At 55.7% G+C, this 25,046-nt stretch overlaps 1 protein-coding gene and 1 long non-coding RNA gene across 2 annotated transcripts in view; one reads left to right on the forward strand and one right to left on the reverse strand.

Annotated features, from left to right (window-relative positions):
• Positions 1 to 1,456: 1,456 nt before the first annotated feature.
• Positions 1,457 to 25,046, reverse strand: part of ABTB2 (ankyrin repeat and BTB domain containing 2) — a 211,927-nt gene continuing 188,337 nt past the window's right edge. The window contains exons 4-17 of the mRNA XM_003910051.3: positions 23,839 to 23,991; positions 21,648 to 21,813; positions 18,634 to 18,723; positions 17,993 to 18,094; positions 15,668 to 15,764; positions 15,080 to 15,215; positions 13,040 to 13,269; positions 11,364 to 11,542; positions 10,771 to 10,876; positions 10,438 to 10,540; positions 9,836 to 9,926; positions 5,129 to 5,197; positions 4,692 to 4,805; positions 1,457 to 3,019 (exon numbers count right to left, since the gene is read on the reverse strand). Coding sequence (XP_003910100.2) covers positions 2,822 to 3,019; positions 4,692 to 4,805; positions 5,129 to 5,197; positions 9,836 to 9,926; positions 10,438 to 10,540; positions 10,771 to 10,876; positions 11,364 to 11,542; positions 13,040 to 13,269; positions 15,080 to 15,215; positions 15,668 to 15,764; positions 17,993 to 18,094; positions 18,634 to 18,723; positions 21,648 to 21,813; positions 23,839 to 23,991 — 1,834 coding nt within the window. The 3' untranslated portion in view covers positions 1,457 to 2,821. The remainder of the gene's footprint in view (positions 3,020 to 4,691; positions 4,806 to 5,128; positions 5,198 to 9,835; positions 9,927 to 10,437; positions 10,541 to 10,770; positions 10,877 to 11,363; positions 11,543 to 13,039; positions 13,270 to 15,079; positions 15,216 to 15,667; positions 15,765 to 17,992; positions 18,095 to 18,633; positions 18,724 to 21,647; positions 21,814 to 23,838; positions 23,992 to 25,046) is intronic.
• Positions 8,920 to 19,144, forward strand: LOC116269759. Its single transcript, XR_004177509.1, has 2 exons — positions 8,920 to 9,776; positions 18,521 to 19,144. It is a non-coding gene; the product is annotated as an uncharacterized LOC116269759 (long non-coding RNA).

Genomic DNA, 25,046 nt, shown 5'->3' on the forward strand with positions numbered 1-25,046 from the left:
CTGGGTACTGACCGAGGCATGTCCTGCAGGGATGGGGCAACTTGTGGGGACGCTGGACACAGACCCGTGAAGGGTAGCTACTTTGTATGACAAGTGCTGGGGAGAGGCGGCCTGCTCTACCACCTTCTTGGCCACAGCATAGAAAGATGGTGTGGGGGCCAGGCGCGGTGGCTCAAGCCTGTAATCCCAGCACTTTGGGAGGCCGAGACGGGCGGATCATGAGGTCAGGAGATCGAGACCATCCTGGCTAGCGTGGTGAAACCCCATCTCTACTAAAAAAAAAATACAAAAAACTAGCCGGGCGTGGTGGCAGGCGCCTGTAGTCCCAGCTATCGGGAGCTGAGGTAGAGAGAACATGCAGAACCCGGGAGGCTGAGCTTGCAGTGAGCTTGAGATCTGGCCACTGCACTCCAGCCTGGCTTACAAGAGCCAGACCCCACCCAAAAAAAAAAAAAAAAAAAGGTGGGGAGTGCCTCCTGAGTGCAATAGCCCCCCAGAGGGCACTACATGGGCCCAGCACTCCCAGGCTCCCAGGCTGGGCCTCATGCAGCCTCCCTGCTGGAATTGGGCCTTCCCAGGATCGGGACTTTTATGCTTCTATTCTAACTCCTGAGTCATGGCCAGTCATTGGCCCACAGCCACTTTGCTTCAGGTTCCCAGTGACCTTAGGAATTTCTGTACCTGCCTCTGCAGGCAGGCAACTTTTTTTTGAGAGAGTCTTGCTTTGTTGTCCAGGCTGAGGTGCAGGAGTGATCATAGCTCACTGCAGCCTTGAACTCCTGGGCTCTGTGATCCTCCCACCTCAGCCTCCTGAGCAGCTGGGAATACAGATGTGCACCACTATGCCCAGCTAATTGGCAGGGAATGTTTTAAAAACTTGTATTTGTGCCTGAACTTTGCACCTAAAACTACAGCCATGGCCCCAGAACACTGTTGGGTCTGAGTCGGCGCCTCACCATCTCCCTCCATTACCTCTGCTAGTGGCCTTGTGGTGGCACAGCCAGCTTAGCACTCACCCAGGGACAGGTCCCTCAAATCAGGCCAGGTCGGGCCTGGGTGAAGGAGGCCCTACCGCCACTTTGCTGGGCTCTGCCATTTGGGGATGTGCCAGGGTTTGCAAACACCTCTGAAGACATCCCCCAAAATAGCTCCCACATAAAGGGCTGTGGAGGGGGTGGGAGTGGAGATAAGGAAAGCCTGGTGGTGTCATATTCCTCAGTCATTTGGTGCCTGTCCAGCTCAGTGGCACATACGTGCTTAAATGTGAGTGAGGGCCGGTGAGGAATGGAGAGAGGTGAGTGCTGGGTGCCACAGCAATGGCTTTGGTAGGGTCTTGGCTCTGAGAGGCAGGAGACCTGAGTAAGAGAGTCAGCTCTGGGATCTCTCCCTGGTCCTAAGGGCTCCTCCCCAGTTTTGAACTCTGAGTAACCCTCTTGCAGGAGCAGTGAGGCCAAGGTCATTGTTAATGAGTATTTATTGTTAATAAAACCATAGTACATTTACAGTAGGTGACAACATTATTGTACAGTTAAAGTATCATACAATATTACAGCAATAAAATAATGCCTATTTCTTTGTACATCCAGCCAAGCAGCTAGTCAAAATATTTTCCAGGATTGCAAGCCCTTGGGGGCTGTTCAGGGTGACCTGAGTGACACCTCCTGAATTGCCCAGGGCTTTTGGTGAATAAATAGTTTCTAAGGTGCCACCAGACAGCTGAAGAAGTTGCACCCAGACAGGCTATGCCTGATGCTGCCCCAGTGTCTGGTCCATAAATACGACAGGTGTCAGGGGAGCCTGGGGCCTGCAGAATTCGAGGGCAAGGCCGGGAGGGGACACAACAGAAAGGCCTCTTCTCTTGGCCCTTATTTTCCATCAATGACCCGTCCTTTATCTCCAAGAGCCACAGTTCCCAATGGGAAGTGTTTGCCCAGCTCTCAATCCTCCATTAAAGGAGCGAAGAGACTTGACCAGGGGGCTCTGCTTCCTGGCCCCACAAAGGCAACCTAGTTTAGGCCTGAGGTTCCAGAATCCACCCATTTACTTTGGCCCCTAAAACCACAGCAAAACAAGAGCTGAGGCCATTCCTACACAGTTCCCCATCCCCTACCCCTTGCCCCTCCATGCCAGACTTAGCGCAGAAACCATCAGCTGAGGAAATGCCCTCTGCTGCTAACTGAGCAAGCCGATAGTCCTGATGGGAGGTACTCTGGAAGCCCAGGCACCAAAGACAATGGGGGCACTCTGGGTGGCAGCAGTCATGGTGACGGGGGGGGTCAGGCCACTGGATGCCCACATCAAGCCTGTCAAACCTTTGAGGAAAAAGTTCAGGGATTTGGGCAGCCTTTGCTATGTGACATTTAGGAAGAAAAATACCAGCTTTTGAATTACTATAGACGATCGGGGGCCTAGGCAGTATGCATTCTATACATTCATAAGGATTCCCGCACCCCCAAGAGCCCCAGTTGGGATGGTCTGAATTTACTGAGGCCCTAGGAGGGCCTGGGCAGAGGTGGATCAGGACCAGCTGCTGACCTGCAGGAGGGGAGAGCGACACGCGGGGAGAGTGCATGGCTGCCCTTGAGGGGCAGACTGGGATGGGGAGGAGGGCCACCAGTTGGCTACATCTCTCCTTTGCCTATCAAACAGCTCCAGAGCAGAGGAGATGAGGGTGCGCTGTCTGGTGACAGGTGGGGGCATCTGGGGAAGGAGGAGGAAACAGCCCCGTGACCCTGGCTCCAAGAGGGCCTACAACCATAGCCTGACCCGGTGGGCCCTGGCATCTCCACAGGCCCTGGCGCCGGCAGCCTCCGCCCCCGCCTCACACCCGGGAGGTGATGTAGACAGAGTGCACGCGCTCCGCCAGGGTGTTCTGCAGGTCCTGCAGCGGATCCAGGCCCTGCACTTTGCTGCTGCGGCCGTAGATGAGCTGCCGGAAGGCGTCCTGCTCCAGCAGGGCCTTCATGTGCTTGAGAAAGAAGCCCTCACAGAACAGGGCCAGTTCTGGGGCATTGTGGATCTGTAGGGCAGAGAGAGGAGGGGTGAAGCTCATGTCCTTAGTACAGCCCCACTCACCCTCACCCCCAAATACTGCCTACCCATGGCCACGGCCCTGCTTAAGCCCCACCCTGGCCAGGGGAGGCGTTCCCTGTCCTTGCATCCTGAGGCCACCTCTGCTATATCTGAACTGTTCCAGCCCCCGTCATTTTCCTGCCTGTGTCATACTGTCATGCTGCCCTGTTAAGTGGCAGTCATCCCTGTTGGATTGGAAGTTCCCTTCCTAAGGGCAAGAAAAGGGACTGTCCACCACTGGGTGTCCAGGGCTCAGCACCAGGCCTGGCATGTGAGTGTGCACATGGTAAATGCTGGATAAGGATGTCACTCAACAAATATCAGGGGGCCTCTGGGTTTTCAGTTCAGAGGTCAAGGTCTCTGCAGTGCTGCAGATGTCCTATTTTGGGGGAGACAGAATCTGAGGAACCAAAGACAAGGTAACTGCAGACGGTGCTGGAGACTGTGAAGGAGGTAAAGCCAACGTGACAGGATGGTGTGTGAGAGGCCAGGGGAGGCCTGGGGACACCAGCTGATGAAGATGAAGGGCGGGAAAGAGCTTTACAGGAAAAGGGAAGCGTCACAAAAGCCCTGGGGTCTGGGCACGCTGAGAAGGAAGCATGGTGGAGTGAAGGGAGATGTGGGCAGGACCTTGGGGGCCTTGGAAGGCATGATAAGGGCTGGCTATTATTTAGCCTGCAGCAGGTGGAAAACCTTTGGTGGGATTAAGTATGGGAGTAACACAGTCTTTGTACTTTCTTGGGGGGCGGGGGGAGTGTGTTGAGACAAAGTCTCACTCTGTCGCCCAGGCTGGAGTGCAGTGGCATGATCACAGCTCACTACAGTCTCAACCTCCTGGGCTCAAGTGGTCCTCCTGCCTCAGCCTCCTGAGCAACTGGGACCACAGGTACACGCCACGACACTCAGCTCGTTTGTAGAGGCAGGGTCTTGCCATGTTTCACAGGCTGGTCTAAACTCCTGGTCCTCCTGGCTCATCCTCCCGAAGTACTGGGATTACAGGTGTGAGCCACTGTGCCTGGCCATGGTTTTTGAACTTTTAAAAGAACCTTGTGGATTGCAAAGCTAAGGCCAGAAAGTAGGGAGGCTGGGCCAATGCCATTGTCCAAGAGAATGATGGTGGTGGCTTAGGGCAAGGCGAAGGCAGTAGAGATGAAGGGAAGTGGAGAAACTGCTGGTGTGTTTCAGAGGTACATGGCTTGCATTTGGGGTGGGATTTTACAAATCAAATATGATTCCTAAGTTTTGAGTCTGAGCAACTGAGCAGTGACCATGTCGCTTGTTGAGATGGGGCAGCTGGGGAGGCACAGGTAGGGGAGAAAAGTAAATACCTATGGCTTTGATTTGACTCAGAGGCTCAGCAACTTGCCCAGGTGGCAGAGCTGGAATGTGAACCAGGATGCACCTGGCTCAAAAGCTCCCCTCCCAAGCTACCATGTGGCTGGGGGGCAGCAGTGCCCCCAGGCTACAGAGTTGCCTACCCTCCCTCAGCCTCTACTCTGCCCTCAAGCAGCCTGGCCACCCGCATCTCCTAGCTCATCCCCAGTGTGGCCACACGGCCGAGGCCCCCGTGGAGCAGAGCATGTGGTGGGAGGTGGCCAGCAGGCATCCTTGGCCCTCACCTTGGCATATTTGTAGGTGTTCACGGCGCTCTCCACGCTGAGGGTCTGGGAGCATAGGATCTCGCAGTGCCTCTGCAGGGCATCCAGCTGGAACAGGCTGGCAGCTGACAGCAGCTGGTAGGGAGGCAGAGCAGGTCTTGGGGACCCATGGCCAGACCAGTAGCCCAGACAGCATGGAACAGAAAGCTCCTGAGTGCCATGTGCCCTGCTGCCTCCGCCCTCAGGCCCCACTACCTTCGGATCCGCCTGGACCTAACCATCCCCGCTGGGGCACGCACTGAGGCTGGGCTCAGCGGTGTGCACAGTTCCTGTTTCTGGGAATCACTCTTCCAGTCAGGTGGAGAGGAAGAGCCACCTTACCTCTGTGAAGGGGGTAAATGGGAGACCGAGCAGCTGGGGACCCTGGCGCAGGCCCCTCCTCCTCTCCCGAGTCTCACCTCCAGGATGTCAGCGGTGGGGATCTCCATGGATTCTGTTCCTCCATAGTACAGATACTGCATCATCATCTGTGGTGGGAAGAGGCCCGGGTGAATGCCACGTGGACCTGAGGCATGAAAGTCCTTGCCGGCCCCACAGGGTACTGCTCCAGCTGCCACCTCCAGGGGCCTGTCCCTCTGCAGATCCCCAGCTCTGTCTCTCCCTCCCTCTCCTGCTCAGGCTGCGACTTGTGTTTTCCCGGGAACGCCACCTCTAGAAGCCAACTCCAAGACACTCTCTTCTGAGTCTCTGCCTGGATGACAAGCTCCCTCCGTGGAATGTTTCCCTACGATCCTCATAAGAACACCATGAGCCCAGGAGGGAAGTTCCTATTCGCAGTTGGGGAAACTGAGGCCCAGGGAAGGAAGATGACTTGGCTCAAGTGCCTCAGCTCCCCTGATGCCTGCAGCAGGACTCGCGTCATGCCTGGCCCCACGTGACTCATTGCTGGTGTGATCTAGATTCTACACAGGGAGTAGCAGTGGGGGGTCTCTGAAGGGATGTTGGAGGACGCTGTCTCCTGCCTTCCCCTGTCTGTACAAGGACTCCAGTGTGGAGGTGAGAGTCCATCCGGACTCTGTCTCAGGTGTGCTCCCTCAAAAAGAAAGCGCAGAGCCCAGGCCCAGAGGCCCGGAGCTCCCCTCGACAGGTTGAGCCCCGCCTTGGGCTCCCAGATGAGGTGGTCCAGGACTAGGAACTATTTAGTTCTGCTGAGGTTTCAGTTACAAACGCAGCCATCACGCTGGAGCCTAGTGAGGTTCCCAGTTGGAAAAAGAAAAACAATTCTTTCTGGCTGGCTGAAGAAACGGCCCCAGCAAGGAGCTGGCAAGTGTGTAAGTAAACACGGCTCCAGCCGGCACAGTCGGGCTCTGTCAAGACCGGCCGTGAGGCTGCAGAGGCACCAGAGGGTCTAGGAGAAGGCCCAACTGCAGGGAGAGAAGTCGGGAGACGGGCCTGCCAGCCTCGTTCAGGCATCAGGAGACGTTGGCCAAGGCCCACCCTGGAGATGTCAGCCTCTCCCCACCTCTAGAGGTCTGGGAAGCTCCCACGGCCTTCTGCAGCCCCTGCTGGAGCCTGGATGGCGAGCTCATGATTGCATAGTAAGTAAGTATCCGTCTGCTCCCTCCAGACAGTGTGTGCCTTGGGCAAGCCATGCCCGCGTCCCTCTGCCCTCCCCATGCAGGGCACTGAATGAGTGCTCAGCAAGGTGTGGCACCAGCAGGAGCAGTGCCTGGAATGCCCCTCATACAGGGTTGGAGTTGGGGGACCAGGCAGGCAGGTCAGATCTTCCTTCTGGGATTCTTTGCTAAGGGATGGCCTCGGGGCAGCCCCTGGGGCCAGGCCTACCAGCCACCTTTGGCTGCAGCTCCCTTCCTGGCCTGGAAGGCCACCTCCTGCTGCATTTTAGGATTCGGTTTTGGCAAGGCCCAGTCTTGGGATCCGTGGCACATGGATCTCCCTGAGGCCACTTGAATGCATATGAGGCCACAGAAGTCAGATCAGAATGGCTCACCTGGAGCCTTGCTGTGGGAGCTGGGCAGCCAGCAGGCAGACGCGGGTGAATTTTGCACAGCCTGGCAGTCCCTAGCAGGATACAGGTCATGTGCCTCCTGGAGCCAGGCAGCCTGCGGGGCTAGACAGGCTGCTTGAGGAAAGGCCCCAGACAGGACCAGCTGTAGAAGGGCAGCAGGGTTTCCTTCTGTCCTAAGTGGGCCACCTGGAAGCTGAGACTGCAGAAACCATGTTGGAAGGGCAGGGTTCGGGCTCTCTGGGCTATATGCTCAGTAACTTTTTTGTTTCGTTTTGTTTTGTTTTGAGACGGAGTTTCGCTCTTGTTGCCCAGGCTGGAGTGCAGTGGCACAATCTTGGCTCACCGCAACCTCCACCTCCAGGGTTCGAGTGATCTTCCTGCCTCAGCCTCCTGAGTAGCTGGGATTAATTTTGTATTTTTAGTAGAGACAGGGTTTCTCCACGTTGGTCAGGCTGGTCTCAAACTCCTGACCTCAGGTGGTCCGCCCACCTCGGCCTCCCAGAGTGCTGGGATTACAGGCGTGAGCCACTGTGCCCAGCTGTCAGTAACTTTTACATTGATTACATGTTGAAATAATATTTTGGCTATACTGTAAGTTCAAAAATACTAAAGTCAATTTCACCTGCTCTTTTTTATGTGACTAGTAGTAAATTTTAAATTACAATGTATGCCTCACACTCTATCCGACAGTACTGCCTAGAAGTCCTTGGGCCTCTGTTTCCTCCTCCAGAAAACAAAATAATGATCCACACACCCCCACCCCACCCCACCCCGCCAACATGAGAGCCAATGAGATATTTGGGGGCTGCTGGAAAACTTTCAGGCTTTGTTAGGGAACCCTGACCCCAGATTAATGGCTCCAGCCTGACCCCTCCAGGGAAGCCCCGGAAAGCCGGAGCTGAGGTCTGGAAGCCCCATCTGAAATGATGCCCCGGATATGGCGAAGTTCTGTACCCAGGGGACCCAGGGGCCAGTGCCCTGGGCCTGGTTAGAACAGTCTGCCAGAACTTGGCAAGAGGCCCAGGGGAAGGCACATGTGTGCTGTGGAGCTGAAGCCTGTTCCCTATTTGCCCTCCCAGCAACCCCGGGAGGTGCCAAGGGGCTGCTGAGCCTGTTCTGCGACAGATGCCCTCCCTTGGCCTGGTGGGGGAGCACAGGCGACCAAGCCTGCACACATCCCCTTACAGGCCGTGGTCACCCGTGGCCACATGTGTGCCCCCCAGTCTCCAGCGATTCCTGCAGCCCCTCTAGGACCTGCCTCCTGCCTGATCTGAGCATGACTCCACCTCCCGCTCCACTCACCTGGACATGTTCCTAAAGCTGCCCATTCTCCAGTGAGTTGGATTAAGGGGTGGGAAAAGAGGGAAGGGGAGATGCCACCACTCTGTGGCCTATGCCAGAATCCTGGGCCTCCCCTCCTCCCACATCCGTCAGTTACCAAGTTCCAAGTCCCATCCGCTCTTCCCTGGTCCATTTCCCTCCATCCCCCAAGCCACTGCCAAGCCAGGTCACCACTGTCACTCAGTTGGATTCCTCAGCAGCCCCTAACGGGTCCCCTGGAGGTGGCCATGCCCCCTTCCATCCCTTCTTCCTGCTGCAAATGCAAACTTGGCCATTTGGCACATCCTGGGTTTGAATTCTGGCTCGATCACTCCCCAGCTATGTGACCTTGAGCAAGTTACTCAACTTCTCCATGCCTCTGACTCCTCCTCTATCAAGAGGCGATAACATACCTACCTCCCTGGAACTGTGCTGTGGAGGCTTCAATGGAAACCAAGCAAAGCACTTAGAACCCTGCCTGCCTAAGTGTTAGTGATGGTGAGCTCATCCTACTGCTTAAAACCTTGAGGGCAGCGTCTCTGTCCTGTTTGCTGTGGTATTCACCCCAAAATGTCTAAATGCTACATAAGCATGGGGATAAGTGACTAGAGAGGGCATGAGAAAGAAAAAGCCATTTTAGGCCAGGTGTGGTGGCTCACGCCTGTAATCCCAGCACTTTGGGAGGCCGATGCGGGTGGATCACAAGGTCAGGAGTTCGAGACCAGCCTGACCAAGATGGTGAAACCCTGTCTCTACTAAAAATACAAAAATTAGCCAGGCGCAGTGGTAGGTGCCTGTAAATCCCAGCTACTCATGAGGCTGAGGCAAGAGAATCACTTGAACCCGGGCAGCAGAGGTTGCATTGAGCTGAGATTGTGCCACTGCACTCCAGCCTAGGCGACAGAGTGAGACTATCAAAAAAAAAAAAAAAAGCCATTTTAGAGGTGGCCCCATGTGCTTCTGTGAGACTCTTTGGGGTTTGCAATCTCTCCTATTATATCACAAACCACTCCTGTGCAGGGCAAGACCCTAGACCCACCCGCCAGCTGCCTCCTGGCCTCAGTCCCAGCCCATAAGGGTGAGCTCTTCCAGCCCTGAGCCCACCACACGGCCTGGAGACCTGCAGTTGCTACTTTCTAGAAAGCTCCTCTCAGTGGGGTTCAGCTGAGATCCCAGCCAGGTCTCTTCCTCTGGACCTTGTCTGCCCTGACTGGAGTTTCTAGTACGTAGCCTTGTATGTTTTACAAAGCTTAGAGCCCGAAAGACCTGACTTTGATCTTCTACAATCAGGATGTGCGCCTCACAGCCACATGCTTGACCACTGTGACTGGGGTTCCATGCTTGGGAGAAGTGACAGCCTCCATAGCCTCCAGCAGCACTGCTCAAACTGTACTGAGCACATGGCCACCTGGGGATCTTGTGAAGATGCAGGAGGGCTGGGGCGGGGCCTGGGGCTCTGCATTTCCAACAAGGTCTCAGTAATGCCCATTGGTTGGGAGCCCACCCTGATAACAAGGACTCACTCCACAGCTGTGTGGCCTGTATCTGTCCTTGCACGTCTGTCTGCAGGCTGCCCAGACCACCTGTCTAGCGGTGAGAGCTCAGTACCCATGCAACAGGCTCTGAAGCTGCAGCCCCACAATGGGATGGCTGCCTCTGCACAGGGAAAGACCTGGATGCTCTACTGATTCAACAAAATACAGAAGGCACTGGGAATAGAGTGGACAATGTCAGCCTACGCACAGCTGCCCACAAAGGTGAGCTCCTGGGGGAGGGTCATCCCTCCGAGAAGAGGGCGGCACCAAGACCCACACACCTGAAAAATATGGTACTTCATGTCGCTGATCTCAATGGTCTTGCTGCTGTCCCCATCCTGTTCTGATTTATTGGTCATTAGTGTCTTGAACCTGGAGTAAAGGAGACAAAGCAAGGCGGATTTTGAACCTTTTACTCCACCACTGTGTGGCGATGGCACCATTTGTCACCTGACTGGCTACCAGGAGACGGAGCATTTTAAAAATTACTGCTGTGCTCCTAAAATAATTTTCAGCAAGTGCCATTTTACACAATCTTAGGAAGACATCTGGGCTGAGCCCGATTCTGTCCCCACCACCCACCATACAAGCGACCTGACTCCTGTGGCCAGAATGCGGACTCTTCATTCCAGAATATGTTTGCTAATAATCAAAGCAATAACTCGGCCAGAAAGAACACCACCTCCGAGCCCCCCTTCCCTGCTGCCCCGGGTCCACCCTGCCTTGTCCCGCTGTGGGGCGAGTGGGGCTCTGCTGCCACGTGACCGCAGTCTGAGGGGCACAGGCTGTAGGGTACAGCCCCAGCGAGTCACTCTCTGTCACCTCGAATCTGAAACAAGGTGCTTCTGTGCCATGGGCTGGGAGTTTATCTGAGGCTGCCTACCTGTTAGAAGCTGTCACCAGCAGGACTTTATGTGCATAAAACAGCTTTCCTTCCACTAGGAAGGTCACATCCGACATCTCCTTATTGTTCAAAAAGTGTGGATCTGTGGAAAGCGGGGAGACAGAGGGATATGGCCGAGGAGTCCCCTGCTGGGGGTTGCTTGTGTGTGCTGTGAGGTGCGTGTCTGGGGTTGGGGGTGGGACATAGGGGTGAGGAACAGAGAAACTGAGGCTGGAACCTTGACACTTAGAAATGGAAAGACAACAAAGTGGGGAGGGGGCAGGAAAGGGAAGAGGGGGAGGGCGTGTGGCAATGCGGGGCGCGGGCGTTCACCTAGCCTGGCTGGCAGGGTCTTCCGGACCTCTGGGATGCTGGGGATGGGGCTGCTGCCATAGCAGTGGGTGAAGATGGCAGCCAGTTGCTGGATGACGGAGTCGTTCTGTGGGGAGGGGAGAGAGGGCCTGTGAGCTGCCTGCTGTGGCTGGCTGTTCACAGATGTAGATACATTAGGCTAATTTCAAAAGTCCAGGCCAGGATTAGTGCAGCCGCTGTCTTTTGTTCCTGCTAGATGTGGCTTGGCAAGAGATGCCTGTTCCTTCATCAGTGATTCCCCAAATGGCTTTTTTGGCCAGGTTCCAACCCAGACACATCCATGGCCTCTGCCCTCTACAGCCAGGCAGTGCAGGTCTAACTCTGGGTGCTCTGTGTGTGAGAGGGTGTGTGTGTGTAAGAGGGTGTGTGTGTGTGTGTGTGTGTGTGTGTGGTGGGGGGGGGGGGTCCGGGGGGGGGGGGCAGGCGTGTGGGCATGTGTGTGTTGGGTGGGGGGTCCCTGTGTCTGTCCACATGTCTGCCTGTGTGTCCATCTGTGTGTCCCATGGTCTGAGTCTGGGCCGTGGGCTTGGGAACCAGCCACTGGCCACACTCACTTTGCTGGTCTTGAGGATGTCAAACATGAGCTGCAAGCCCTCGGTCACCAGCTCCTCGTTGTACTCCTCCTCTTTGATGGAGCTGAAGTCCCGCAGGAGGCTCTGCACCACCGAGTACCGTGACTGCGAGAAGGAGGTCCTCAGAGACTCGATCCAGATGTGCAGCTTCCAGGGGACTCCTGGCCCAGGCAGGGAAGGGCAGGCAGTCACGCACCACAGCTAAGCGCTCCCGGCACAGACCACAGCCTTTTCTGGGCAGACTCTCCCAGGATGCCCCTGCTGTCTGCAGAGCACCCCGCCCACCCCCTCCCGCCTGCCCCCTTCCTGTGCACTGAGTGGCCCTCTCAGGATGGCCATGGAATGAAAGCTTTAATTCATTCTAATAGGTCTTGCTGGCAGGTCAGAGTGGAGTTTCAGGTTCTCATGAGATGAGGTGGAGGAGTGGCTTCGGCCCAAATGCAGGGAACTCAAGCTCTGAAAGTTGATGGCCCAGCCTGGGGATTTTGAGGCGTGGGCCCAGCACCCATAGTAGCCTTGTTGCTTATTGCGCTCAAAAATGACTTGCTGGAGAGGTCTCATAGTTGTGGAGGGGTGGCCAGGAGGGCTTGGATGGCCAGAGAATATGCCAGGCACTCAAGGACACACAGGCCTCCTTGCCTGCACGGAAGCTCAAAATGAACCTGGTCCTATCACGAGGCGCTCTCCCAGCACACAGATCACTGGAATGTCGCTGCACATCCCCGGGCACATAATGACTGTTTTACCAGGTCCCCAGCGTGTGTCAGCGGGGCCATAACTTAAAATTGCTGTGGGAAGTTCGTGACATAAAAAACTAGTCATGTCCCTGGTGATTAGAGAGACAGCTTCTTACCCCAGCCTCACTGTGGATTAAAGAACTGATGGCATTCCCCAGCGACACATGGACAGCAGTGTGGTGGTGGTACTACCCTTGGGTTACTGACTGCAGGTGGGGGTGACGTCTCCGTTTCCCAGTGAAGAACACTGAGGCTGACTCACTGCTGTCTTGGCCCAGCCCTGGGGGGTTGTGGCCCTGTGATGACAGTGACAGTGCTATCATCCACCAAGTGCTCACAGTGGCCACCGTGCCTTGTACTTTAGGTGATGTCACCCCATTCTTAGATAAGGATCATTAGCACCAAACCCACAGAGGCGGCAATTGAGGCTTGGAGAGAGGACGTGGTGTGCAGCTAACACAGGACCTGACCTAAGTCTGTCTAACTAGCCTCCCTGGAGGACACCAAAAGTCCACAGACTCGCAGACCCAAGGAGTGCAAGGCCAGCCGAGTGACAGGACTGCTGTCTCACAGCATGGAGTCCCGGCTGCAGAGGCTCCCAGCGCTTCACATCCCTGGGCTGTGACTGGAGAAGGGGCAGCGAAGCTCCAGCCAGGCAGGGTGGAGGACCCGAGGGCAGAGGGCTGGACCATGACCCCAAGACATGGCACTGTTGAGCACTATCTGAGACCCAGGGCCCCTCCTGACCTGGCTGTGTAGCTGGGGGGTCCCAGCCTCCACCCTGTCTGTGCTCAGCTGCCCTGGGGCTTGTCTGTCCCTGCGGGCCCTGGCCCTCTCAGGCCTGCTGAGGAGCACCTGGGAGTGACCGTGTGTGTCCATATGCATGCATGGACATGCGTGTGCACGCCCGCGAGGCCTCACCCAGCGCCCTCAGCTCCATGGTGATGTCCACATAGCCGTGCTCGGCGCTGTAGTACATGGCCTCCTGCAGGGCCTTGGTGCGGGTCCGGCTCAGCCGCACAGGCCCCTCGCTGCCGCTGCCCTGGCTCGACGCGTCGCTCTCCTCCACACCCTCGGCCAGGATCTCCTCCAGGGACAGCACGTCCGCTTTAGCCTGCTGCGGCTGCGTCAGGAGCTTCCTCAGGACGTTCCTGCGGGCCCAGGGATGGTAATGAAGGCGAGGGCTGAGGTCCCATAGGCAGTGCCCACCTGAGCTGTCCTCCAGTACCCCCTGCCCCGATGGGCTGCTCTGGGGCATCCGAGGGCTCAGAGGTTCATGGTGTTCCTCCTCTGGGCAGGCCAGGGGTCCCAGGGTCACCGATCCCCATACACCTCCGAGAGGCAGGGCAGGGTACAGGGGAACCCACCCTTCTACCATCCCGGTATTGCCGAGAAGTCATAGGCTTCGGGGCTGAGCGAGCTCTGCCATCCTGGCTGTGTGAACTTAGCCAGATCACTCTACCTCTCTGAGCCCTGACTGCTTTGGTATCTGTATTACAGGGTGTCACTATATCACGCTTTCCTGGGGCTCATGTGAGGCTGATGTAAAGGGTTTAAATGCAGAGCCTGAAACACGGCAGGTCTGTCTAGATAGCAGCTGACTATGCACGTGAAAGTGTCTAAAACACAGGAAGAGCCCGGTAAGTACTCATTTGGTCCCTTCATGTTGATAAGGATGAACTGGAGATGGATGTCATGTAGAATTTTTTCATATTTACGAATGAAGACACAGAATATTAGACCCCACGGAGGATGCTTCCCCCTGCTGCTGCTTTTAGCCTCGTGAGAGCCTACACACATCACCATCACAGGCGATGGATCTGTCTTGCTCAAGGCCACTCCGGGTGGGGGTACAGACCCAGGACTTCTGGTTCCAAGACCTAGGCTCATTCTGTCATGTCCTGTGGCCTGGGGCTCTGGGATGGATGCTGTATGGGTGGGGCTGCAAGGTTCCCGGGGGCTGATCTCTCCACGGCCACCCCGCAGACCCTCCTCATCCCTGCCAAGCCCATGGCCTGGAGGTGCCCTTCCAAGGACCCAAGGTCCCTCCCAAGGGCTCCTGGACTTGCTAGCTCAGGCAGTTTACAGAGCACCTTGTCCCAAGGGTCCTGTGCTCAGAGTGACAGGCGGATGAGCAGGCAGGCAGTCTCCACACAGTGTGAAGAGGCCTCCATGGGGGATACAGGCACTGGGCGGGGTGGAGCGGCCTAGAGGTGGCAATGTGGAAGATGGTGCCTGGAGGGTGAGGGCGGCTGAGGTGGGTGAACGTGGGGGTGGGCTGGAGACAGCTGGAGAAAAAAGTATTCTAGGGCAGGGGACCCCAGCCAGAGCATGAGCCTGGTGACAAGAATGGTGTCGGGGAACTGGAAGTAAGTGTCCTGCCTGCCAGCCCTGCTTTTCCGGGCCCTGTTTCTGCCCTGTAATAACCCCTTGTCTGGTCTCCCTCTTGCCCCTCCATGCTGCCCCTGACTTCAGCCTGCTGCTGTCCCGCCACACCCTTGGGCAGGCCTGGTCCCCACAAAGCAAGCTCTACCATCTGCACCTGGGGTAGGGTGCAATTTTGCACCAGGAGCCTCTGCACAGCTCAGCCATGTGCTGTTTGGACGCCCAAGGCCGCTTGGGCACTGGAGGACCACCAGCAGGCATGGGGAAGCCGCGTGGTCCTGAGTGGGCTCTGGCAGCTGCAGAGTGGCCTCTCACTGGGAAACGGGACGGTCTGCCCTTGGCGTCGGGAGGCCCAGGCTTCAGTCCCAGGTCTGCCAGGAACCAGCTGTGGGTCCTCTCCCATCTCCGGCCCCTGTGCTAAACTCCCCCATGTTTCTGGTTTATGAGCACACAGGCCCCCTGTTTTGGGAAAGGTCTCTGGGCCTAGCTCTTCTGCTCCCATCGGGGAAACTGAGGCTCCTGTGAGCTTATTTCAGTGCCCTCATGTCACACAGGGTGGGAATCCCGGGCAGGTACCTGTGGCCGTGGGCAGCTGAGTGGCTGAAGCAGTTCATGTCCTCATGGAGGGAGGAACCCATGCCGTGGGCCTCGAGCATGCTGAGGAGGGGGTCAGCGCCTCGGCTCAGCAACAAACTGACCAGCTCGTAGTTCCCTGAAAGAGAAGGCGGGCAGCACGGAGGACACTGAGACGGTGGCCGCCAGGGCAGCTGAGGCGAAAGGGAAGGGAGAGCGGGATTCTCGCAGCTCTGAGTGCTGGAATAAATCAGTAAACCCCACGCTCATCTGCATTTGGCAGATGAAGTGGAGGGAGAGGAAGAAGGCTGGCTGTGTCCTGCCCCTGTGCCCCTCCCTGGGTCTCCAGAGGGAAGGGCCTCCCTGCCCTGCTGGGTCCTGCCAGATGCTAAGCCCAACAGAAACTGATGGGTAGGGCCAGGGGAAGCCCCCCAGTGGCCCAGAGAAGGGGTTTTAAGGCCCCCGCACAGGGTCTGTGTGTGCTACTGGGTAGTGGACCCAGAGACCCCTGCACGTCCAGCTACATGCCTGGCCAGGCTGGAGGGCACTACAGGGAAGGGTAGACAGAGCCTCCGGGTAGCAGGTGCCTACCTGCCGCAGAGGCCAGCTGCAGGGGCGTCTCCGCGTAGCTGTCCTCACCGCCATTCACTGCCGAGCCCTCCACATGGGCACCAGCGTCCAGCAGCAACTGCCAGGAGCACAGAGGAGGAGGCAGGGATGTGAGCATGGCAGCATGGCAGGGAGCACCTGGGAAGGGCCAGGGTGCTTTGCGAACAGGGCCTTTACTTCTCTCCAGGCATGTGACCAAGATGCGGTTCACCCCAGCAGCTGAGGAACTGGAACTTTAGAACTCCAGGTTATCCTCAGGGCTAAGTTTCTAGAATCTTCAACTCCATTATTGTGGCCCAGGACCAAGCCCCTAAGCTGTGAGGACCTCTGAGCTTTTTCTGTCTTTCAAATGCTTTCCCATGAACTGACTGCAGCCACCTTTCCGAGAATGCATGTGGATGAACAGCACAGAAAATGCTGCCCCCAATCTATGGGGTAAACTGTGGCTCTGGGTGGCAGCACGTGCTGGAGTCAGAAGGAGCAGGGTGTCAGTGCTGGCCATTGGCCAATGAGTAACCCCAGGCAGGTACTTCCATTCCCGGAGCCTCAGTCTTCCTCATCCACAGAATGGGAAGAGAGGCCTGCTTCCCTTAGGCTTCTCGTTGGAGAGGTACAGCAGGTACCCCAGGACGGCAGGTGGTGGGGCTGGAGCAGGAAGTTCCAGTCTAGGACAGCAGAGGGCCTCTCCCCATGCTAGCAAGGGCAGGCTTTGACAGGGGACAGATGGGGCAGAGTTAACAGACACCAGGCAGTTCCAGATGAGCCGGTCCTGGCTCTGCCTTGGGGCAGAAGTAGGGTCTGCGTTACTCCAACTGGTGACTTTCAGCTCCTGTTCCACCTTCCCTGACCAGCTGCTCTGGAGGGAGCAATCTTCCAGCCCTCCCAGGCTCCTGAAGACCAAACCTTCCTCCAAGCATGCATGGCAGCCTAGGGTAGCCCAACTGCCCTTTGCCTGGAGACCAGGAGTGGAGTTTGGGCTGACCTCTCCGGACTGTGTGGCATGGGGGACAGCCATCACTGGAGATACAGCAGTCAGAGATCAGTCACGGCCCAACTCCCTGCACCAGTGCCAAGGCAGTGGAGGTGGGGGCCTGCTCACTGGGGCAAAACTAGGCACGGGTTCAGGCAGGCTCAGGGCACAGCCCCGTGGACCCAGTCTGAACTGAGCTTGGGATTTTGCTCTGGTCCATATAAGGCAAAGGCGGCAGGATGTGGTGGCCAGTGGGTAATGGCCACTCCCGGAGTCCTTGCTATAGGCTAGGGCCATGAATCAGCCAGACACAATCCCTGCCCTCAGACGCCTTGCAACCTAGTGGGGAGCGAGGGTGTCACGCCAACTCCCTGGAAGGGGTGCCATGAAACCCTGCACAAGGCCGGGCGCGGTGGCTCAAGCCTGTAATCCCAGCACTTTGGGAGGCCGAGACGGGCGGATCACGAGGTCAGGAGATCGAGACCATCCTGGCTAACACAGTGAAACCCCGTCTCTACTAAAAATACAAAAACTTAGCCGGGCGAGGTGGCGGGCGCCTGTAGTCCCAGCTACTCGGGAGGCTGAGGCAGGAGAATGGCGTAAACCCGGGAGGCGGAGCTTGCAGTGAGCTGAGATCCGGCCACTGCACTCCAGCCTGGGTGACAGAGCGAGACTCTGTCTCAAAAAAAAAAAAAAAAAAAAAAAAGAAACCCTGCACATGCCAGCGATCTGAGGACCTGGGAGTAAGTGCATGTGGCTGAGCTCCTGCTGGCATGGGGAGCTGCTCTGCCCACAGCTTCTGCTTCTAGAACCACTACCTGTCCCCACGCCAGCACAGCTACCTGGGCCGAGGTGGGCAACCTGTGGCTTGGCTCGACAGATGAGCCGTGCCAATCTGAATCCTGAGGAAGTAGGGAGGGGACAGAATTGCACAGACCCCATGATATAGAGCTGGCCCTGTGGTGGAATTCACGAGGGAGGAGAAAAGGGAAGGGTCAGAAAGGTGGCTGGAGGCGAGAAAGCTGAGTGGGGCTGGGACAGCCCCCAGTGTGCCCGACACGAGAGAGAGAGAGATGCCGGGAGGGCATGACAGGACCTTAATGCTGCCTGGACCTGGGTCTTGCTTCCTAAAATTACACATGTCCTTGCACTAACCCCTTTCCTTGAGGCAACTCGGGTGGGCCACTGCCCTATTGATCAGGTGAGCTGGCCTTAAGCAGTGCCTTTGGGATCTCTCATTCAGGGCACCTGCCCACTCAGCTGAGGCTGGGGCCGTGCTTGGGGCCCAGCTCACCTGGTAAGCTGGGGGGCATGGTGTTCACCTGGCAGGAGCTCACCTGGACCACAGAGATGTGTCCATGCAGCACAGCAAATGTCAGTGAGGTCCAGTGCCGGCTGTCCGGGTGGATGGAAGGATGCCTGGGAGAGTTGCTTGGAACCTGGAAAATACCACAAATCATCTGTGTTTTCTGGGCACCCGAGTGAAGGGAGTACCCTGCAGGGATGGTGAACAGGAGTTAACAAGTGCTTTCAACATTCAATTGGTAATGTTTGCCTGTAGCACAAAGTGGACAACGCTCAAAAAGAGAGGATAGGTGTTTAATTAGCAATGTCTGCCCTGGGCAAAAGAGGGCAGATTGGGAGTGCTTTATGCTTCAGAGGGAGGCAGAGCTAGAAGTATTTGGGGATGGAAGGAATGGCTGGAGATTAGGCTGGTAAAAGGAGAAAGATACCATGAAAACAGAATCACAGCCCGTCTCTCCACTCAACTCCCGCCTCAGTCCACTTCCTCTCAGACAGAAAGCCCAAATCTTGAGGAGACTTCCCTGTACTAACGGTGGCCTCTCTGCATCTTGTCTTTCCAGTCTTGCCCATCTACTCAATTGCCCAAAACATCACACCCAGCATGTTTGTTGGAGACTTCGGAGTGATCCTTGCTGGCCTAGGACCTGGGTGCAGCTCTGTGGGACTTCCTCACCTGGATGTCCAAGTTTGCCCCGGCATCAATCAACATCTGGACCATCGCTTCGTCCCCAGCAGCGCAGGCATACATTAGCGGCGTCATACCCTGAGCAAATCAAATGCACATGCTGAACTGTTTGCAAAGAGAACACAACACCACATACCCACAGGCCTCTGCCCCAGAAACCACAGATCAGGCCCCCCGCCACCCCAGCCGAGCATCCTGTGCTCCCCCAGGCTTTGTGCTTCCTTTGGGCTGCTGGGCATAGGGCATGGGGAAGGTGAGTGGGGGCATTGCCAGGAGCACTGCAGGACACTGGAGCGGGGCCCAGCACAGGCTGTGCAGCCAGGCCCGGTGCCAAGGCCTCCTCTACCATGGGGAGCTGTAAACTTTGTACAAGTCATTTGCCCTCTCTGTGCCTCAGTTTCTTCATCTGTAAATGGGGAACCAGAGCAGTATCTTATCTCCCTCAAAGGGTTGTTGTAGAGTGTGGATTAATATGTATAAAGTGCTTAGTTCAGAATGAGCTCACCTTGATTAAGAGCTACCTAATTAAAATACCAACAACACAACAACACTCTCACGGCTACTATGCCATACAGCCTCACCCAGGCCCTGTGCGTGGAGATCACCATGCTAGTGATTAGCATGCAGCATCTCCCTCCACCATCGTAATATTCCCATTCTCCCCATTTTACAACTGAGGAGCGGAGAAGGGGAATTAACTGCCCAAAGTCACACAACTAGCGAGAGGTTGAACTTGGGGCAGGACCCAGGCCTCCATAAGCTGTGAAGCCCGAGTTTGCGCCGTCTCACGAGATGGTAAAGGAGGCATTTGACTTCAATGTCTTCTGCTACTGAGCAGTTCAGAGCATTCCTGCAAGCTGAGTCCTACTGTTTCCCTGGGTTAGGTGGGCAGTTGGCGGGGCCGCCTCCCTGGCTGGGAATCCTCTGTGACTGGCAACAGCAAAGGCAGTGCAAACTGTTTATTCCACGGCTGGATCCCAGCAAGTGTTTGCCTGGTGCCCCGTGATGTTATTTATTAGAATATTTGTGTGTAGACAAGATCTCCTTACCTCATAAATCCTTGCCTAGTGGCCAGAGATAAAGCAATGGCCTGAGATTAATCATGGGGTGAGAGGGCTGTTTACCCACAGATTGTTCTATAAATACTAAGGTTTAGGGAACAAACAGGATTGAGCACTTAGACAAAGGCCAACACCACAGAATAAAAATCTGGCTTTGTTTCATCTCCCTGTGGACAGACTTGACTTACTTTTTTTTCTCCACACATTTGTACACAATTTGGAGTTTAAACCAAATGATGGGCTCTGCGAGGAGACACTGCTTTTTCCCTTGTCCCTGTCCCCACACACTCCAGACATATAAAGAGGCCAAATAAAACCAGGCTGGCCTGCAGATTTCAGGCATCATCATCGTATCGACAGTAATACGACTACAATAATCATCGTATTGGCAATAAAACCGGAATGAACATTTGCTGAGTGCTGACTATGTGCTGGATGCAGACGTCCCCCTAACCCTATGTGGCAGGTGCTATCATCCCCCACCTTAGAGGGGAGGAAACTGAAGCACCTCGGGGAGGCAGAGTAACTTGTTCAAGATGCTACAGCTCTTACAGTCACTAAATCCTAGGTCAGTCTGAAGCTAAAGTCCACGGCTTCCACACTGTGCTGTTCAGGAAGGAAGACTCCACCGGGACAAAAGCTCCCACAAGGCCCTGGAGCCTGTGTGGACGGAGAGGCTCCCACGAGATCCCACAGCAGCCTGTCACCTGCCACTGCCCTCCAGAAGCCCAGCGCTGGGCCTGTGGTCCTTCCCCAACCCCCGGCCCGGGTCCACGCCCTGACTGCCCCACCCCACGCTCCTTATGTCCCTTTCCCTGGAATCCCTTCCCGATCCTCTCTGCTCCGTCCCCATGCTGCCCTCCCCCAGGCTCGGCTCAACCGCCTCCAGTAGGAAGCTTCCCCTAGCAGCCCGTCCCATCTGTCAGAGTCCACCCTGGCCTCACGGTCTGCCCAGAGTTTCATCACACACTGCACTGCACCGTCACCTCATCTGAGAACGCTGCCTTAACTCGCCACTGTCATCTAACTCCCCACGCTCTGTGTGGCCTTCCAGACCCCACACTGCCCTTCCGCACACGGTAAGTGCTCTCAGTACAGTGTCAAATAAACACACAGGATATTGCATAGTGGTTGAGGGACTGGGTCTGGCTGCTCAGATTCTCCACCCAGCTCTGCTCCTTACTAGTGGTGTGACCTTAGGTAAAGCAACCTCTCTGTCCGTCAATTTCCTCATCTATACAATGGGGAAAATAATATGCTCCATCACCATCACAGGGCTGCTGTCAAGAGGAAATGAGTTAATCTACGTGAAGCACTTAGAACAATGCCTCGAACATAGCAAATGCTATATAAATGTTAGCTGTTCACAGCAAAAGTAAAAAACAAAACAGATGCGAAACTCAAGTTAAAGCCTATGTAAAACTACATCACCTCCAACATTTCCTACCCATTTTCATGCTTCATTTTAGTCCTCAGCACTTTAAATGAACATCCTCTACATTTTACACATCTGTATTTCTTATTATCTGTCTCCCCCACTAAAATGGTGGCTCCATGAGGACAGGGGTTTCTATGCCCCCAGCAAGTAGTCGGCCCACAATAGGCCATACTACAGGGTTAGTGACCGTGTCCCTAGCTAGAGATGAAGCTCACTCTCCTGAACTCATTCCTAGCCTTGCACCACCTGAAACAGTGGCCAGCTGTCCAGCCAGGGAAGTAGAAGCCACATGACAAAGTTTTTCCAACGGGTACTAGAAGTCTCCAGACTGACACTCCATGTGACCAGGCAGGGGGCAGGCAGGGTTCGGGGAGGTAGCCCGCCTCTTCAAAGCACAGAGCTGAGCAAGTCTCAGGGTTAAGACAGAGGGCCGCCAAGGCTGGGAGCTGAGAATTCCCAACTCTGGTCCTCGCGCCTGTCTTAGTGGAGCTCTCAGGACATACCTGGTCATCCATGGTGTTAACCCCATCTGGCCCCAAGGCCTCAATGGCTTGGTTGATGAGGTCCGTCCTCCCACAGTTGAGCATGCGGAAACCCAGGTCCTGGTTGAATTTTTCAGTAGCTGCTCGGGCATCCAGCCTCCGGAAGGAACTGAAACAGTGTTCAGGTCTGCCCAGAAGAGACCCAAAGGTGCATGTGACTGTATGCAGACAGCAACTTTCAATGATGTGACACAGATGCGTGAGGCTTACATGAAGAGTGAGGATGAGGATGGGTGGGGAGAAGGGCCAGGGAGTTATGATCAGATCAGCAATTACTGTCCCCATCATGTTCTGTGACATGAAGAGCACACATTTCTGCTTTTCTATAAGTACATTAAAAAATTGCTTGGGGGCCAGGTGCAGTGGCTCACACCTGTAATACCAGCACTTTGGGAGGCCAAGGCAGGTGAATCACTTGAGGTCGGTCAGGAGTTTAAGACTAGCCTAGTCAACGTGATGAAACCCCGTCTCCACTCAAAATACAAAAATTAGCCAGGCATGATAGCATGTGCCTGTAATCCCAGCTAATCAGGAGGCTGAGGGAGGAGAATCAATTGAACCCAGGAGGCAGAGGTTGCAGTGAGCCAAGATTGTGCCACTGCACTCCAGCCTGGGCAACAGAGCAAGACTCCATCTCAATCAATCAATCGATCAATAAGTAAGTAAGTAAGTGTTCTGAGCCCTCATTGCTTCAACTGGCAGAAAACAAAGACTCATGTAAAACAATCTGTTATGGGGCTGCCCCGAGCAGGAAGCAGCTCCCACCCAGACTCGTGCCATAGCACTTGGTTGTATACTGTTTGCGTCGAGCAGGCTGCACTCGGCCTGTAAATGGTCACCCTGGCCAGGTTCTAGTGTTTAGCTCTGTGTTCTCTCTCTTTAAGGCTTCCTGGTGAGGCCCAGAAGTACCAAAGAGATGGCAGAGAGTGACATAGACTCCCATTTGCAAACAATGCAACCTACATGGAAAGTCACAGATAATGCCTGTGTTACAGGGGTCACATCACGGACGTCCAGTTGGCAGCTTTGGCCTGGAGCCTTGGTTGGGCCAAAATGTAGAAAGTTCATGTCCTAGAATGGGGTTTGGGCCTTCTGCATGAAGACAGAGGCCTGGGTTTGGGCAGAGGGTTTGGGCAGAGGGTTAAAAAAAGATATAAGGCCAGGTGCGGTGGCTCATGCCTGTAATCCCAGCACTTTGGGAGGCGGAGGTCGGTGGATCACCTGGGGTCAGGAGTTTGAGACCAGCCTGACCAACATGGTAAAACCCCATCTCTACTAAAAATACAAAATTACCCAGACGTGATGGTGCATGCCTGTAAGCCCAGCTATTTGGGAGGCTGAGGCAGGAGAATCGCTTGAACCCGGGAGGCAGAGGTTGCAGTGAGCTGAGATCGCGCCATTGCACTCCAGCCTGGGCAACAGAGCGAAACTCTGTCTCAAAAATATATATATATATATTTTTTTAAATTTTAAAATAAAGTAGATAAAAGGCTCTCACGGGCCGAGGATGGCCAGGGAAGCTTCTCTAGAAAAGCTCCTCAGCAAATGAGTGTACTGTGAGAGGCACTTAGGCAAGGAAATTAGGAGCACAGGCTTGGAGGCCGTATGGACCTGGGTTCAAATCTGGACACAGTAAAGCGCTAACTGAGTATCTGTGGGCAAGCTACTGTTCCCCTCTGACCTTCAGCTTCTTCATCAGTAAGATGGGCACGATTGCCTCTTCTCTACACTTGTCAGGAGGACTAAGATAATACACATAAAGAGGAAGGGCTCAGCACCTGCACCCAGGAAGGGCTCCACGTGGTGTCAATGACAGGAACAGAGGAAAGAATGGGCCCACTTCTGCCCCTGAGCCCCCAAGTATCCCAGAGTCAGATGTGTGGGCTCTCCTGCCCCATTCCCAATGTGTGTGTCCTCTATGTAGCAGACCAGCAGCTGCAGGAGACGTTTCCAGACGGCAGCAAAGGTCTGCAATCAATCTGTTCCCATACTCAGCCTTGGCCTTTGCAGACGACACCCTTAGAGCAGCTCAAATGTGCTGCGGCCCCTGCTCTCTGACCCCCTCCCAGCCACCTGGGGAAGAAGCCAGCAGAGGGGAGCCGCTGGGGGCAGGACATGGATGCCGGGGTCCTCCCTCCTCCCTGGTTCATACTTGAGCTGCCGAGGTTCACAGTCCAGACCAGGCAGCAGCAGCCGGGCCGCCTGCCGGATGTCGCCGCTGTCCACGGTGAGGCTGCGGCGGTGCTCTGCGTAGGTGATGGCCACGCGCATCCACTCCATGAGGGGTGGCAGCAGCATGAAGGGCCTGTGGGGCAGCAGAGAGAGGGTCAGGCGGGGGGTGGGGGTCCCTGCAGGGCAGCAGAGAGAGGGTCAGGCCTAGGGAGAGTGCTCCCTGAAAGGCAGCAGGGGACCCCTCAAGCACACACATGCTCACAGGCGGCCACCAAGGCTGATCACCCCTTGCAGGGGACCTACTCCTTCTGCTCACAGAGACCCCGACTGAACCTGCAATGCACAGAAGGAATTTCTGTCATGAACCATTAGCAGAACCTGAGGGCCCTCAGGTGGCCCAGGGAAGGAACGGTTCCCCAGTGTGTGGAATTGGGGACCTTGTCCCCTCCAAAGAGTTCAGTCGGGGTCCCCAGGTGTTCTCTGCAGAGGGGAGAAGCTGCACAGCTAAGAGTCTCACAGACCCAGGTCCAAACCCAGGGCTGCCACCAGCAGCGTCAGGTCACCATCCCCTCTGACAAGCACACTGGAGTGTTTCTCCATCTGCAACACGCATGTGATACCTCCTTATTGAGGCTGTCATGAGGCCAAATGGGACGACGCATATTACGCTGTTGTGCAACATTAATGACCACTGCTTCCTCACCTGGCACCTAGGCCGAGGTGGGCTGACACCACTTCCTGTGCCAGGCCACGGTTGCCCCCAGTTTGGTCCTCAGGGAAGAGTAGTGGCCTCGGCCGGGCGCAGTGGCTCACCTGTAATCCCAGCACTTTGGGGGGCTGAGACGGGCGGATCCACCCGAGGTCAGGAGATGAGATCATCCTGGCTAACGGCCCACCCCTAAAAATGCAAAAATTAGCCGGGCGTGGAGCGGGCGCCTGCTAGTCCAGCTGCCCGGGAGGCTGAGAGCTGGAGAATGCGGCGTGAACCCGAGGGGTGGAGCTTGCAGTGAGAGCTGAGATCTGGCCACTGCCTCCAGCCTAGGTAGGGACTCTGTCTCAAAAAAAGAAAGGAAAAGTAAGCAGCCTCAAGTCCCACAGAGAGGAATGGTCCTAGCGGGTTGTGAAATCACCCCTAGAAGCCCAAAAGCAAGGAGGCGGCGGCGGGCTTGAGTTAAACTCCCGGGCGCA

Source organism: Papio anubis, chromosome 12, assembly GCF_008728515.1.
Source record: "Papio anubis isolate 15944 chromosome 12, Panubis1.0, whole genome shotgun sequence".
Classification (NCBI taxonomy): Eukaryota; Metazoa; Chordata; class Mammalia; order Primates; family Cercopithecidae; genus Papio; species Papio anubis.